General features: G+C 37.7%; 1 protein-coding gene across 5 annotated transcripts in view; it reads left to right on the top strand.

Annotated features, from left to right (window-relative positions):
• Positions 1–11,961: 11,961 nt before the first annotated feature.
• Positions 11,962–17,600, top strand: part of MDFIC (MyoD family inhibitor domain containing) — a 50,669-nt gene continuing 45,030 nt past the window's right edge. The window contains exons 1-2 of one of the 5 annotated variants that reach the window (XM_082043388.1): positions 11,962–12,080; positions 14,267–14,422. In XM_082043388.1, coding sequence (XP_081899514.1) covers positions 14,332–14,422 — 91 coding nt within the window. In that variant the 5' untranslated portion in view covers positions 11,962–12,080; positions 14,267–14,331. Of the gene's footprint in view, positions 12,081–13,301; positions 13,417–13,613; positions 13,759–13,818; positions 13,964–14,266; positions 14,423–17,600 lie in introns of those variants that run through there. The other 4 variants (XM_082043392.1, XM_082043389.1, XM_082043391.1 and 1 more) reach the window with 4 other exon arrangements.

Genomic DNA, 17,600 nt, shown 5'->3' with positions numbered 1-17,600 from the left:
TTTTTAATAACTTTATTAACCTAAAATGATGTTCCTGTTTTTTTGTGAGAGGAGAACTCTAGTTTAATGTTGTATTAGTTCGTCCTCTTTTCTTAAAATAGCCTGGGAGGAACTGAACAGCATTGTACTTCCCCTCTCTATATGCTGGAGGTCAGGGATTTTTGTTTCACACAAGACACCTGTGCTTTACTCTGCCTCACCCTGCTACAATGTCCAGAAGAGGTGGCAAGCTGTTTTTGACATGAACCTTGCGATGTTCAATGTAAAAAGGGAGCTGGTTGTGGTCAGATGTGGGCAGCAAGTTGCCATTTAGAAAATAGTTCCCAACTAATGGATAAAGTATTTTTAAGCATGCTGGAATGGTTCCACAGCCAAGCTGTTATAAATGAATAGATCTTTTGTTGTGAGCCTTGATCTTTTCCCTCCTTCCTCCCTTTCTCCCTCCCCCCATCTCTTTGTCAGGATGAGTCAATATCTTTCTAATTGGGTGTCCTTTCTGGACTTTTTTCCAGGTTTTAGGCATTAAGAAAGTTCAAATCCTTAAACACATAGCCCTGGTGCCCAGAAACCATTTTTTTCTTTTAACAAGTTTATTGCTTCAAGAGACATTCATTTCAGAAGGCTCAACAGTATTGTATTGGGGTTTTTGCTGCACACAGAAAATGTAAAAGGAACTCAGTTGTACTTCAGTGAAATGGCATTATCATTCCAAGAATGAACAAACTGATTTGTTATGTCCTTAACAAGAAGCCAGTCAACTTCTAAATAGTGTTGTGGGATTGTTCTGAAACCATGGCCCAGAATGCCTTCAAAGATAACTACCTTGCTACCTCAGTGGTAGCTCTTATTTTGTCATAACATCCTTTCTGGCTGCCTGAGGAAAGCGAAAGTGGGTAAAGCCACTTCTGTCAGCAATACCACAAGTGAGACAGGCCAAACTTAATGCTGATAGCTGGGCAAGACTGAAAACCTGGTAATGATGCCTCCCAATGGAGCTTCCTGACATGGTCCTGTGGAAGAGGACTGACAGGTGTATTTGTTGATTTCATAAATTCTTGTCTTGAGTTTTTTAGCAAATAATTACTGCTTGGAATTCATCAGTACCTGCCATAGCAGGATCTGAGGTGAATATGACCTTCCTGGGAAGCAAATACTGCCATTCTTATTTCATAGATAATAAAAAGAAGGCATGCAAAGATTAAGTATTTTGCTTGTAGATGCTGTGAAAGTTTGTGGTAAATTTTAGAAGAGAGTTGAGGTTTCCTGCATTAAAAAAAAGCCAGTGGTAGATGCAGAAGGAGCTGTGTGTTCTGTGTGTTTAAAGAAACATGGCTAGACTCAGAATTTTGATGTGCTGAGACTGTATTCAGTTTGAGATTTGAGTGATTTTTAGAGAAAAAATGGAATCTCTCATCACATTAGAGTGAGATTCTATACATTTCCTCGTAAAGAACAAAATGTAATGATTGAAGAACATAAACCATTTATGTATGGAGACAGTCTCTTGTACAGACAAAGCCTGATGTCTGAGGTAAGGAAAAAGCATTTTTTTTGCAAATTAGTATAAGATCTCATCACGTGTAGATGATTCCCCACTTTTATTACTGACTTCTTTCACTTTTCCCTGAAATGCCTGATGTTGCCTGCTTTCTGAGACAGACCGCTCTGGGAGAGTCTCTGGAGTGCCTCGACACAGCAGTTCCTTGGCTCTGCCCTCTCACCGCGTGAGATCATCTGTGTAACGGGACTTATAGAGTATCTGTGAGCAAAGGGGAGTGAAAATCAGTGCTCCCCTGCAACGCTGCATTCCTCTGTCTTTCTACCTCCTTCCTTTCTCCCTTCTGAAATTACCTAGGGAAAAGAAACAGAACACTGAAATTAGATATCTAGCAACTGTAAATAAAATAATTCATCTATTTTACTGTGCAGTAATAGTCCATCGCCAGTCCTTGCTTGGATGCTGTTAAAAAAGACTATCAGCTATGTTCAGAAATTCAGCTTTCCTCCCTTTTATCTCTGAGTTATTCTTAGTGGATATGAAGTGCAAAAATCAGAAAACTGAAGACAGAACTATTGGGGAAAATGAGGCTGCCTTTTCTTTTTCTCCCTAACAATTAGTGAGAAGGACAAATGTATTTCTTTTCTGACTAACAGTTAAGGACATGCCTGCTTGTCAGTGCAAGCAACGTTACCTGCTTTCTGTTTTCTGCTCAGACAGACTCTCCAAACCAGCCTGCCCAACACTCCAGCATCGTCCTTCCACCTTCCTTCTTCATTTCCACTAAATAAAAAGAGGGTTGAATTTTATACAGCTTTAAACTGATGCATATGAGTTCAAAAGAACAGGACAAAGGAGAATGATGATCAGATATGTAACCAGGCATGTGCAGCTTGGTTGCTCCCATTCTGGAAGTCACCAGGTTACAGCCTAATGTTCTTGCCGCAGAAGATGCTGCCTCATTTTTACATGAGTATCAGTGATGCCTTCTTTGTAAAAAAACAAACAAATAAAAAATCCCAAACCAACAAAACAAAACCCAACCCAAAACCAAACCAAACCAAACCAAAATGAAAAAAAGAACCCCAACCAAACATTGCTATTTTGTGTATAGCAGACTACTGATGGGATCTGTGAATGATTTGAGGCTCTTGGTATTCACTGTATAAATAACTATGGAGTAGTACCCCTGCATTGGCCTTTTACTTGTGACTCACAATATTAACTAAAAACAAAAATTAAAAAAATCCCCTAAACCCTCAACTGCAACTTCCTCTCCAAGCTCTTATAAGGGTTTTCCACCAGAACCTTCCTTCTCCTGATTCCATAGCAGCCACTTCCTAAGATGTCATTCCTTACTTCTTTTATATTTGTGGAGTTAAAAACGAAATGGGCCTGTTCCCATGAGACGGAAGAACAGCAGCCACTTTGGGCTTGTTTCCAACATGTGCTAACAGGCCAGTTTGGCAGATGCTAATTGTTACTCATTTACAGTAGCAATATGAAAATGAGTCACAAATCCTTTTTCAAAGCACGTATGTTTGCATTTCATTCTCAGCCCTCAGTTTCTACACAGGTAACTCCCTCACACAATTATTTGTCCTTAGTCCTGCTCTTAGGGAGAGAAACATATTCCTTGAATATGTTTCCATTGAATGTTTCCAATATTTCCATTGAATACACTTTGCCTATACTTATCCTTCTTGGGACATGAGTGGGGGTTCTAAACTGTAGTTACATCATAAAATTTCAAACCTTCATTTACCTAGAAAAATACATCTTCTTAATATTGTTTGTTAAATGTGCTTTTCTCACCAACTGATGGGAAACACAGTCATGTGGCTGGAATATTCCAGCAATAAATAGTTCTTGTGATTATCAAATGCCTTGGCTCCACTTCAGCATTTAATCACCCTCAAAAGCCGTAAATTGCCTCATATGCTCCTCCACTATGAACATTGTCTCTTAATCAAATTGGATTAATAAATTTAAGAGACATAACCCATTTATACGCGAATTTTGGTAAGTCACAAGAATAATGAGCCAGATGTAGAGGAGACGTAAAGAGCAATGTAAGTTGCAAGTCCACAACTTAAAGATTATACAACATGCAGAGAACAGAAATACATAGCATTAGCAGAGAAAGCTACCAATGGGTTCATGATCATTTACACCTGATATATTTATTAACATTCAACATGAAAATGTTTACATTAACTGTTGTCCTTAATAGGGCCAGAAACATGTTTAGACCTGTTGGCAGGGATAGTTTTCAGTTCTGTCTGATACTTGGTACTGCCTGTATTTTGACTTGGAAAGGGTTTTGTATTCCGAAAGTTTTGTATCCTGAAAGCTCAAGGTTTGCTCCAGAAACCCTTTACGTATTGATTTTATAGTACTGTGAAGAAGATTGTTTAAATGGTTTCATTATTGCCATGTTTGAAGTTTAAGTTTACATATCAATTACTGTATATGTATTATTTAACCACACTTAAAGTAAATAGCTCAGGTATGTTGCCATCATTCTTACTGATAGCTGCCCTTAAACATCTACTGTACACACATTTTACCACTGCTCATTAACTGTGTTAGAAAATAAAAATGTTAACTTCTTGCTTATCCCAAAGTACTAAAAGTCAATTATGTGGGCTATCACAAAGTATAACATAAACAACCCCCATCTGTGCATGGCAGCAAGGAGTGTGTGTTTGTGTTTTGAATCATAAAGTTGTAATGAAAATATTTTATGGTGGGATCCTCTCAGTCCCAGTTCAAGAGCTTCAGATCCGTGACACTGTGATACAGGCTGTGCTAATCTAAATATAACGCTGACTTGGTGCAGTAGTTTGTGTGTTCATCACTGGAAATAAAAATGCTAGGTTTTGCTAGGAGTTTGCAGTTGTAGCCTGTGATTTGGAAACATAAGTGAGTTATCATGAACTGAATAAATTTAAATCTTTTGTTTTTACATAGAACATGGCAGGGGTGACAATACTACAACATTTCCAGTCTTAATAGAGCCCTTTAATTGATTTAGTTATATTATCAGTCTCCCAAATTGCACATGGCATGCGGAAAACTGATTCTTTTCCAACAGTGATATGTTATGAGATTGCCTGTGGATTTATAAATAGCCAGAATGTTTTAAAATGAAACCAAAATCCAAAGACTGAAAGACTTAAGTAGAAAGAACCTAGTCATAAATTAATGAAATGAAACATTCTTCATACATTAAAAAATAAATTGTAGTATTGATTAATGCAGTGAACAGCACAATTCCATCCCATTGCTACAATATTATTGTCACTTCAACCTGAACTTGCAATTTTCACAAGTTTCAGCATTTATCTTTGGAACTGTCACCTGTCATGCTTAATGAAACTAAGTGACAATTGTATTTCTTTTAGTACATTAATATAATTAGGGTTTTTTAAAAAGCCACTTCAGGGTTAAAATAAATTATAGAACTTCATTAACTACTGCAAGAAATCCAGCTTGCAACATTTTTTTTTTTTCTTAAGTATTGTGGGTTTGCCTTACTGTTACTTTGTCTCCTTGAATAAATATTGATTAGGATTAAATACTTTATAATATATCTTTTTCCATTCATGAGTTCTAGCCATCCACCTTCACAAATGAGGATAAATGTATAATCTCATGGTCTACTGTAGCATATCCTTTACGCATGCACGTTGTGATTGTAGTTAACTATGAGTGTCTAGACAGATACTTAGACAAACATTAATGTATATATACAAAACCAGTTGTGTGTTTCTAAACCCTTCACTTTATTTTGCCAAATTCTCAAATTGTGTATTTCCCTGCAAACTGCGGAGCAAATTAATGCAATATTTTACAGACAGCTGCATCCATGTGTCAAAATTCTGATTTTGTTTGCGTCAGTGCGAGGCCAAATCACCCCATTCTTCCCCAGTTCACTCATTTATATTGAGAAAATGAGATCAGGTATCTTCTGCTTTATTTTAAAAAGTATTATACTGCCTTCTTTGTCATGGGAGCTTGTTGATACTTTTCACCACTTCTCATTCCATAACAAATCTCATGAAGGAGGAGAATTTAAAGTGTTACAAGGTATTAGAAGCTGTGGACATCATAAGAGAAATTTCTTTTTTGGTACTATAAAGAAAAAATAGCATACCTTTGTATTTCTGTTCACCCTCATGTTTTGCCTTTTCCAGTTAGAGTTTTATAAAAATCAAATTCAATGCCTGATAACCTAGATGTTTCTGAAGATTTAGGTTTATTGTACTAATTCTTCATATATAACACCAACTTTCATAGCATGTCTTGCATAATTTTCATATTCTCACAAATGATTTTTGGGTTTTTTTTGTTTGTTTTTATTTGATTTTTTTTTTTTTTAATTATTGGCAAATTGGATCCCATTACAATGGCAGGTAGAAGTGGATACTTATTGAATATAGGCCTTGAGTGCTCCTTCACATACATTTCCAGATGTACATTGCATTTCTTTCCTCAAGAAAATAAGAGCTTGGTGATGTTATAGTGTTTTGAGAGAACACTTCAATAACCCTTTTCTAAATTGTGTATGATTCTTTTTTTCAGAATTACCCACAAATGGTAAAAAAACCACAGAAAGGTATTTCACTTGTTCTTGATCATTGATGATCAAGGTAATTTACAGCTTGTTGGCATTTACTTCTTGGAGCAACCTCTGAGAGAGAGCAGCTAGTATGTTAGAATTCTAAAATAATTGAGTACAAACTACCTTACTTTTATTTACAATCATAGAAGAAAAAAAATAGCTCAGACCCCAAAATAACTGCTTGTATAAGTTTACAGGAGCCTGTTTATAGCTCTTATAATGTAAAACAATGTTAAATAAAATTATACTTTAATATTATGACTTTTACAGCATTTTCATTAATACTTTAAAATGTTTGAAATAAAACACAGAAAAAGGAAAAGAGAAATGAAGGAATTTGTACAGTGTAATAGGTTTCCTCACTAAACTGAAATGTAGCAATTTCTTCTAAAAAGAAAACACTAAAATTCCAGTGACTTTATGTCCACATACACACACACTCTCTCCCTCTGGTATGTGGCAGATATTACACTTATTAATGGAGAATATAATTGTGTCTATCATTCAGTGGGCAGGACTGCATCCCTGCATATGTGGCTCAAAAGTACCAGCTATGTGGAGGACTCTTTGAATCTAATTTCTATTTTCTGATTTTATTAATATTTTAGCTGAAGCATTATTATTATAGTCATGCATAAACATATGGCTCTTGTATGTCTGGTAGTTTATACTTGCTATTAATTACCAGAATGCTTATCTGAATACTTTTTGGAGTTAATGTATCTGTGGTGATATCAGAACTATAAAATACCTTTCAGTACTGCTTAGTAAAATAATACAACTGAAAGTACTTCAAAACTAATAGCGAGTATGATCACTATATAGTCCTTCAAATGCTATAGATAATTTCCTCTTGTGTTTTTTTTTTCTAGCTATTCCAGCAAGTCTAAAGAATGAGGAAGGGAAGTGGGCAACAGCTAAGTTGCCCTTAGCTTTTCTTTTGCTTCCTTGGGAAAACCCCCATTCTGGGAACACAGACACAGAATCATATCAGGCCTGGATCCAAGATTTGCATTTTTTTCATTTAGCTAAGCAAGAAACAGAGACCATGGACTCTTTTTCTTCAATTCCCTGTTTTAGACAAGTAAGGGTGCCTTTTTGCACCTTTACTTGCACGGGTTGCCAGGATGCTTATCTGTCAATATAGAACAACAGTAACATTTGATTCAAATGAAGTTTTGTAATCATGTTATTTTGTAATTTTATTTTGTAATTCTAGTTCTGTTCAGTCTAGAGAATTGTATGCTCCTGGCTGGCAAAAAATCCCTGTTATTTTAGGCAAATATGCAAACAAACAAAATCATGACAGTCAAAAATACTAGTAGAACTGACAGGTTTATGTTTTTCTTCCTATGACCTGTAATTTACATGTAATATCCAAATGAGCATTTGATGCTAAGGCCTCAGTCCAGTCATTTATATGGAAGCCAAAATGAAAAATCAGGAGAATATATTCAGGCAGTTCAAGAAAATATTGATTATAATTATCAGATAGAACAAAGAGAGGGAAAAAAAAAAAGTCCTCATGAAATATTTCACTTCAAGAAAACTAGAATTCATAGAATTGTTGCAGTTCTGGGGCTTTTTTTCTTTGTGAGTTGTAAAGATATGGGTGAGAGATGACTGTGCAAGATAGCATAGTTGCAAGTGAGAAGCATGAGAAAATAACTTGTGCTTGTATATATAGCAATGAGTTTTTATCAAAGATTTGATTGTGCATTCAGTATTATGGACTCATAACATGCAAATGTATTCTGCTGTTAATACACATTCACAGCATACATGTTAGTGGTTCCAAAGGAGCTGTTACAATATATGCTCTGAATACGTATTAGGAATAATACACAAAATGTAAATAAGAACATTCTATATTATGAAAATATAACATAGAATACATAATATTTTTAATACTCATTCATAGTGTACTCTCTGGCAGCTCAAAAGGAGGAACTGTACTATGTATTATGAACTGCTATTGAAGATGCACAAAATTAACTACATTTTTATAGATCTCTGGATATGATACCATGATATCACACAGCAATATAACATACAGTCTTCTGTTCCACTGCATTATTTATTCTATTTGTAAAATATGCTTGGTGTAGAATTTTTCATTTTAATATTTTTGGGAAGGGTTGACTAGGTATTCTTTTCATATGGAAATATTTTTATTTTTTTGGAATTCTAAATACGGTATTTTTACAAACGTCATTTGATATCGGCAATTAGTTTGATACTATTGAGAAAAGGTAATGTAAATTTCATGAATACTCACAGTTGTAAGGAATGTGAATAAAATACTAATGTAGGGTAATTCCAGATCCAGATGCTGCTCAGGCTGCAGAAGCAAACGGAGCTTTGTTAACCTGAAAAGCAATAGAAATATTTGGCTCAGGTTTTGTTTGTTTGTTTGTTTTTGTTTTTCTTGCTAAATACAGGTTCTAGGGCTATTATGACTACATAGGTCAGGTAAATTAATTTAGTTATTCTAAATCTACCAAGTCTCTGTATATTTTACATCACTCTGTGTTCAGTAGCCACACTTTTAAATCAATATTTCCTTAAACTTCCTGTCCTGTTACTTCAAATGATGCTGTTGTCCATCATTTATCTTTACTGAGATGATCTTTAATGTCAATACAAATTCCAAATAATTTGGATGCATTAAAAAATCAGTACAGAGTTTGAAACATCCACTTTTGCTGAATTTCAAGCTTCTTCTGAAGTCCTAAAAAAGTTTTTTTTTTTTTTTTATTTTTTTTTATTATTAAGGTGCAATATTAACTGCAAAGTGAAAAGCTGAAAAACTGAAGGGAATATAAGCAAATAAATTAACTGTTGCAATCCAGCACACAGCTGTAATTGAGTACTGAATATTTCTTCTTGACTTATTTGTAGGAATGTAATGGATTACTAGTTGACATTTTGTTGTGATGAAACGTCATTTTGCATGCCTCAATATATGATCTGTTACTTTTTCATGTGAGATCTATTACCTGCTTGAGTGAGCTACTTGCTTGAGCTTGCTAAGGAATAGCTGAAACTACCGTAAACCATGCCATCTGATGTGTTTCGCTCTGAGCAGGATAAAGCTTGTTGAGCTGAATTCATCTTCATGCAACTCCTTGGACTTCATTGGAGTCACATCAGAAATAATTCAGAAAATTTTATTTTGTCTTACCTCATAATTTATCAATTTTAATACAATCTTTGCCATCTGTGTTAGAAAATATTTTACAGAAACAAAATATTTCTTATACTACTATATTACTTACTATAAACAGAAAAATAAAATGGAGAAAAATACCTTTTCATATTTTAAATTCATGTTTACACTCAGTTTAATTCTCAATTGCCAGCTTGAGACAGCACAAAGCAGACATTAAGCCCCATATTTCCTTTCTCTCCACTGTGAAGTCCATCCTGTGGCAGAAAAACATCAAACCCAGACAAGAAACATTTACAGTAGAAAGACAATTTCTTGCTCCCAGGGTAATGTACAGCATTACTGGAACCAACTGCATTTCTTTATTCTGTTTCTGGTTATGGAAGGAGTTAAATCTGCATGTTTCTAATTTCATTTTAGGCATCCAACTGTCTACTTGTTTCTATATTTGTGCTCTGTGGAGGTGGATTTCCTCAGACTAAAAGGGGTTGGTTGCCCTGTTAGGACCAGCTGGTATCTAAGGCATCATCAATCCCACAGCACTTCAGTGGTTGTATTTTATAAAGCACAAAACTTCATCTACAACACAGCTGCACCCTCCTCTGCTCTGGCACCTCACAATTTACCTGGCTTTAAACAGGATGTTTTGGAGAAGGGTAATATAAAAACTAGGCCATGAACACCAAAATGAACTCCAACCCAGCCATGGGAGTGACCTTCAGATTCCCTTTTACTGCACTTTCATGCATATACCACATGTATTTCTGCTTTTGATCTAAACTAAAAAACCAAACCAAACCAAAACAAAAAACAAAACAAAACAACAAACCCCAACAAACTCTAATCTGTAAGCTTAACTTGTAATAGTTATTTTATAATATAATTTGGTTTTAACTCCAAGTCTTAAGCCCTTTAAATTAAAACAGCCTTCCCATTTCAGTGTTGTCACACTATAAAATAACTAGGATAGAGATCCTGCCATGATCCTAATGCTGAAAAGAGCTACGAAGGTTAGAGTAATACACATAGGTTAAAAGTGCATATTACAAAATTGAAAAACATGTTCCTAGACATAGCAGAAGGAAAATTTGAACTTACAGGTATCAATGTACATGCAATCAATCACAAAAAGATTTACTAAATATTATTGTTCACCTTTCAGAAACATATAAGTGATCCAGGGTGTTAAGAAGGATGTAAAACGTTTCCAGTTTCTTCTGCTCCTGCTGATGGAAGGAATTCAGGATCTGTTAAAGAGCCGCCTTGAGGAGGGAAAGGTAAGCGTTAGAATGGGGGGAAAATTTGGGTACCTACACCTGCATTGATCCATAAGTTACAGTTATTGATTGCTTCTCCTCACAGTGTAAGCAGTAATATTTTATTTGAAGAGTTATGCACAAATTTTCTACAGCATTGTTGAAATGAGCAGCTCTGCTATCCAAAACTTCTTCTACAGGAAACTATCTGATGTAAAAAAAACGCCTCAAAGACTAAAAGTTACCCTTGGAAAATTCAAGCTCAAAATATAGTTTGAGCTTTTAATAATGTAAGTAAATAACCTTTGCAGCAGTCAATTTTGGGATATTTTGGGTTTACTTTAAATAAGCAACTTTTTTCTTTCTAAAACACTTTATTTTCTCCAGTGACAAGTCTATTCTGGCTGGAGGTAATATCTATCATATGGCTCATGTAGGAGCTCCGAGTAGAAAATGGTGATGAACAATTTTGTCCTGAAGACATATGTTTACATTCTGCATTTTGTGCACTTTTAACAGGAATCTCTTTAACAGAAAATTTTTAATAGGGAAAAAAACTTGGATATTTTTTTCTTTCAGAAAATTGTTATCTGCCTACAAACTATAACTATTGTCTATGTGCAAGTGTTCTGAGCGTCTCTTCACATTCATTCCAAAATCTGCCACTAACGGTCTAGAAGACCATACCTGAATTTTATGATCTAGCAGTGGAATAGTATATTGGAATACATATGTGCAACAGCTTGTAACTCAGTTGCTTTAGTAAGATACTTGAAAGGCTGTTGATGTTAGTATCTGAACTACCCACTTCTTGAGAATTTTCATTAACATTTTAGAATTATATATATTTTAAGGAAAAGAAATTAAACAATTATTTTAGGTTACTTGTGTATTTGTTAGAACTAAGTACTGTCAGGAAGTGCTGTTATGGTTTGCTTATGCCAATGAACTTTGCCTGTCTGTGGTATCTCATTAACAGTAACCACAACTGGACCTATCTTTTTACAGCCATCACAGTCTTTGGTATGTAATGTGTTACGCATTGCACAGTATTTTTAATGCACTATTTCAGTGATTCGTGCTTTTTGTAAACTGAATTCTCTTACCATTTTTTAATCTGATTTTGCTTAGGGGTGTCTCCCACTGCATCAGTTGCAATATGGCAATACTCTTCCATTCACTTAGTTGCTTTAAACTCTATGTAGTCTGCTACACAGTTGGACCTTGGTGGGGTGAGCTCATCCCACCATCTTTTACAAGAAGATAAACTGAACGTCATGAAGTTTACCATGTGGGTTTCATAGATAAGGTTAAAAAAAACCCAAACAAACACCAACTCTAGATGTTATCGGTTCTTCAAAGGCATTTATTATCCAATGAAATATTTTGAAGGCAGGGTGTAGCTGGCTAAATTATTGCTCCTCCCACTGTTCTCTGCTATGTTTCCAGTTTCAGAGGGAAAAGCACAAGCTTGTACGTTGAGTATGAGTCATAACATCTCTTCTGCTACTGACTCACTTGGGAGCTTAGGTAAGTCATTCTACCTTATGTCTCAATTGCTCTGCCCCCAGGACAGTGAGAAGGAACTACGGAAAGTTATGCAATGTTTTCATAGATGAAACGTGTTGATATTGAGACCAATATTATTATTATGCAGTACACTAATAATTTTGTGTGCCAGAAATGGATTTTTTCCATAGCTTCTTCCACACATAGCACATTTTTTCCATTTGGTCATGAAAAGGTTTAAAGAAATATTATGTTGTACCAAGGAACATCTTAGGCTACTGAAATTCTTAAAAACTATTGTATTTTCTCAGAGGAAAGTATATGCACCTTAAATAGCATTTCTTATGAATTGTATCACACTGTTACCTTTTGCTCCAATAATGATCAATAATAAACCCATACAGTGGTGCAAAATTTATTAATGATTTCTGAAATAAGAGGAGGCCCTGGAGTGGGTGGTATGTCACACAGAAATGACTCCTGCTCAGGTACTTATCCTCTCTCCTGTTTGTTTTGCCAGCATTGCAGGGAAATGCTAAACTTTAAGAAGTGCACTTTTAATACCAGAGCATACTCCTTAGCATTTATGACATCAAAATAAATATCCATCAGTTATCTCCTCTTATGTTAGCATGTAGATATTTCATAACTTGGGTATTTTGTCTTCCTACTTTTGTTTCCCAAAAGATATCCAGTTGTACACTGTAGTGACATATACTAGTAAAGTACATTGACTAATAAAAAATCTGCTTGTAAGTTTTAAGTAAATTACATTTTAAACATGGGCACACTTCTATAGAGAAATGTGATGTACTGTGACAGCATAAGCAAGGTAAAGCACGTGTCTTATGGACACTAGCATGCACAAGAACCATGATGTGGAGTAGTACTCCATGGTGTGGGCAAGAATGGATCATGAGGCTGATGATCAAGTCAATCTGTGCCATGGGAAAGAAATGTATTTCTTATATAGAGAAAGCACAGGTAAGACCACTTGGCAGGTGGTAGTGGAGGAAGTAGTTTGTTCTCTGGGGCTTTACTTTTGAAAAAAAGCTTCTTCTATCCTTCCTTTTTGTATGCCCGCTTTGAAACCCTTCTTACAGACATATCTGTATGTTGCCAGTTAAGGTACACGAGAGGGTTAGGTTTTGTTGGAACTGATCTTTGAGAGGGTGGAAAGCCCTGGAGGACAGGCGTGGAGGCCTACGGCGTTTCACGTGCCTGCCCACCCGGCTCCAGAGGCGCAACTGGTTGAAGACAAACAATAACCGCAGCGAACAACTTCGGAGTCGGCGGCTGCACCATTAAAAGTGCCCCTGCACCGCTGCCAAGCGCTACAGCTGCAAACCCTGTCCAGGCATGAAAGCCTCCCTTTCAGATTTGCTTTTTTTTTAATTTTCCCTTCTTCCCTATTTCTGCTTGACGGGTTTCAGCCTCCTGGGGGAATTTCTGTGGCTGGAGGCCCGGCTGAGGGCAGGGGGCAGCGAGGCGCCCTACCGGCCACCCCCAGCGGCCCCGATCCCAGCCCCGCACAGCTCAGCCCGGCCCGGCCCTCGGGCCCCTCGCTGGCGGGCGGCAGGACCTGCACAACCGCCGCCCTGAGCCGCGGCCGCCGCCAGCCGGGGTGGGATGTTTCATCGTCCGGAAATGATGGAGAAGGAGTGACTGTGGCGGCGGGGGGACACGGGTGTGAGTGCCAGTGCGTGCGCGCCCCTGCCCGGGGGGAAGGCCCGCGGGCGCGGGGCGGGCGGCGGGAGAAGCGGCAGCCGCCGGAGGACGCGGAGTGGCGGCGGCTCGGGGAGCGGCGCGGACGTTCCCGCGGCTCGGGGAGCGGCGCGGACGTTCCCGCGGCCGGGGCGCGGAGGAGGGCCGGGCGCCGCAGCGGAGCGGGAGGAAATGCGGAGGTAGGGCGCGCCGCGCTGCCGGCCGGCTCCACCGCGGCGGATGGGGCCCCTCTGGCCCCCCCGGGCGCCCCCCGCGGGCACCCCCCGCGGCCGCCCGGCTAACGGCCCGCCGCCGCCCCCGCCCCGCGGCCGCCGCCCCCCGGCCCCGCGGGTGCTCGCCGCGGGGGGCGGGCGGCGCGCCCGCCGCCGCCCCGCAAAGTTGCCGCCGCTTCATTGCTGTCCCTCCTCAATCCCTCGCCCCCGAGCCGTGAGTTTTCTGCATAAAATACATTAACGAGCCTTTTCATTTGCTTGTTCCTTCAGGGTCGAGTGTTAGTTTTGTTGGAGGGGGGTGCACGCTCTTTATTACTTGGTGATAGAGCTGGCAGATGTCCCAAGTGAGAGAACCTCTTCCCCCGGGGCCTGAAGGGCCAGAGCAAGCTCCGACTGAAAAGAGTTCTTTGATCTCTCTCCCTCGAGGTGAGTTGCTTTAAAGTTTCTCTGTAATTGTTGCGCCTTTTATTTGAATGATACATTTACTGATTTGTTTTGTGGGTTTAACTCCTCTTTTCTTTACCCTCCCCCCGACCTCCTCTCTTTGGTGCAACTCTGTAACACTTTCACTTCCACCTCTTTATTGTTTTAACCAGAAATTCCTATGTAGAAAACGAAAAAAAAAAAAAAAGATGCACTGATGTCAGCACCGGTTCTCAGTACTTGAAAAAAAGCAGTCATTCAGAGGCAGATGCTGCTCCTTAAAAATTGCTTTCTTCTCAGCTCTGTGTTTGTGTTTAGAAGCTCTTTCCTGTAAAGCTCTCTTTCCAGGTCTTGCAGTAAATTGAGAAAGGTTGATCCAAGAGCAGGAGCGTTGTTCAGGTTGGAGGTCACTTTGCTTTTTTTTTTTTTTAGATTACTCTGTGGTGCTACAGCTAAAACCAGTTTCTGAGAGTATTAACTTTCTTCATATCAGCTGTTCAAAAGGTAGTTTAAAAGTACATTCACCTTAAAGAAAAATTGTTTAAGTTAGGTCATATTTGCATTTGCACAGCATACATTGATATTCCGATCACCTTCATATAGGGAAGTTTGACAACATATATTGCAGGTTATCCTCAAAGTAGGGAAATATGTTTGCCTCCTGAGTCCTGGTCTGTGAAGATGAGACTCAATTATTGTTTTTTGTTTACAGTTACAGCTTTGTTTTCCAGAATTCCAACAGGAGTTTTTAAAGTCTCTGAAGAACAGACAAATAAGCTTGTTCAAAAACTGTAACTTTATTTGTAAGTGGTTAACTGGAGTGGAGCCTGGTAATACAGTTGTGCAACTGTGGATTAAAGATGCAGTCCTGTTTTTGTAACTTGGAAAATCAATAGCTATGTGAAATCAAAGTTGAAGACTTGTTTGAGAAACCAGAAAGTATCTGTAGCTAACTAAAAAAATGTTCTGGCAGGGAGACACATTAAATTGGCTTATACTTATCTTATTGTTGGGGTTTTCTTCTGTCCTAGTGAATGACTCATAACTTCTAAACAGTAAAAATAATAATAATAAAAAAGATTAGATACAGAAGATCAAGCATGCAGAACTGAACTGTTAGAATCATGCTTTTGCCAGAAAAACCAGTGTCTGTGATACATGTTTATTTTCAGTGTGTTGTTTTTATCTGTCATGTGATCAAGTGGCCACGCTGGTTAAATTCTGCATGTAGACCATACATCCAAGTTACTGAAGTTTTATGTCAGTCAACTAACTTGCCTGGAAAGTGGTCTCATTCTTACAGTGCCACTTTAAATTGAGTTTTCACTATGAAATAAAGTCTTATGTGATTCCATTTTGTAAGATTTTCAATACGTGCTCTTCTTCTTACGAAAAATAAGGAAATGAATATTGATCTGCCCATGGACAAGACATGTATAGAAAGTCTGAATCACACAATTACAGCTCACAGCTATTGAGGTGGAGGTTTATAAAGTTATTTTATTAGGGCAGTAAGGTACAAACAAGTGTAATGTATTAGTTAAGATGTGCTCACTGGCCACACCTTTCAAGGCATGTGCTCAATTTTAAAGTGTATGTATGGCTCACAGAAAAACAAGACTTTTTCTTTTACAGATTTCAGCATTCAAATACATAGCTTTTTATCCTAATGAACTTAGATTCAAGGATAACTGTGGATATTTGTTGCTTTTTTTCTAGCCTAAGTCTGTTGGGGAAATGGGGGTGGAAAGAGGAAGAGGTGAGTTCATAACATTTCCAGTTTATATTCCAGCATTTCTGTTGTCAGCTTTGCAGTGTGTGGTTACAGGGTAAGGTAGCCCAGATATTCCAGGACTGAAGATCTAAGATAATATGTCTGGGACTTTCAACACCCCCTATTCTTTCTATACAACCATCAGGACATGCAAAAGTACACTGACTTCTCTAGAATTTGGCGATAATTTTAAAAGCTGTCATTGAAATTCATATTATTTCTGGAAATAGGCTCGAGGTATTTGGAAAAATCTGCCATAATTTGAAATAATTACTACTTTACTTAGAATCACCTCATCATATTTATGTGATGACTCCATATATTTACAGTGAGATATTTGAAATCTCTGTCCACCTAGGAATAAAGATTCCTTAATCAGAAAAAAAAAAGGCTAGGTTGTACATATAATAAAGTGTTAAGTGCATTCTAATGAGAAATAATTTTTTGATTGGTAACAGCATACTTTAATATGCTTTCTGTATTTTTTTTTAACCGATATAGTTACCTTATACCATAAAACCAAACTTCTATTCTGTAGTTCTGTGAGGTATCATCAAAAAAATCCAAATCTTCAAAGTGCTCCTTTTGCTTGCTATCATACATTCAGATGCTGAAGCTGAATTGTATTTTTCCATGAAAGGAAAAGAAACTTCAACTGAGTTTTAAATACTCAACCAATAGCTATCCCACAACCTAATTATAAACCAGACAAAAGTAATAAAGCTTAATCAGATTGCAGGGATATACATCAGTTGTGGGCTGTGGGGTTGGGCCATAGTTTGGCCTACAGATGTGACATGCTCTGGCTTTCGCAACTTAAAAGAATTTTTGTGTGTCACTTTAACCAACATGCTTTCTCAACATCCCCTCCATCACCGTTCTTCCTTGTTAGTTCATTTTTTAATTAATGCAGAAATATTAGTGAGATTATTGGACTTCAACCCTCCACAACTAGTGTGCTATCAGAGAGAGCAAATGAAATCGTAGAACCTTCTTCTGTGGCAATGTCAGTACTGAGTTGCAGTCTTTAAACCATTTTCTGTGCCAACAGAGTCTGGTGGTCTAAGGCACAGACTACAGGATGAAAGGTTTAATCTAATTTCTGCAAACACCTAGGTAATTTTTGCCACATCTTTCCAAAGTGTAGCTCTACTCATGCACCCTTGCTGAAGATCCTGGTCATGCCATCTCTCTTCTCCTGTAGCTCCACAGGCCTTGGAATCAAATTATGACTACTTCTACCTGTGTGTTGTGTAAATGTAGCTGATGAATGATGTAATCTCTGTGCTTGGACCACTTCAGTTTGGCTGTGATCAAGTATTTTCTCCACTAGCAGGTACCAAAATAATCTCCCTTAGCAAGGAATGTGACAATTAGTGACCATTAGCCCCTTTGCTTTAAGGAAAA

This window comes from Streptopelia decaocto (genome assembly GCF_964273445.1).
Source record: "Streptopelia decaocto genome assembly, chromosome: 1".
NCBI lineage: Eukaryota > Metazoa > Chordata > Aves > Columbiformes > Columbidae > Streptopelia > Streptopelia decaocto.
The sequence above is the reverse complement of the archived record's forward strand: the minus strand, read 5'-3'. Positions and strand labels throughout refer to the sequence as shown.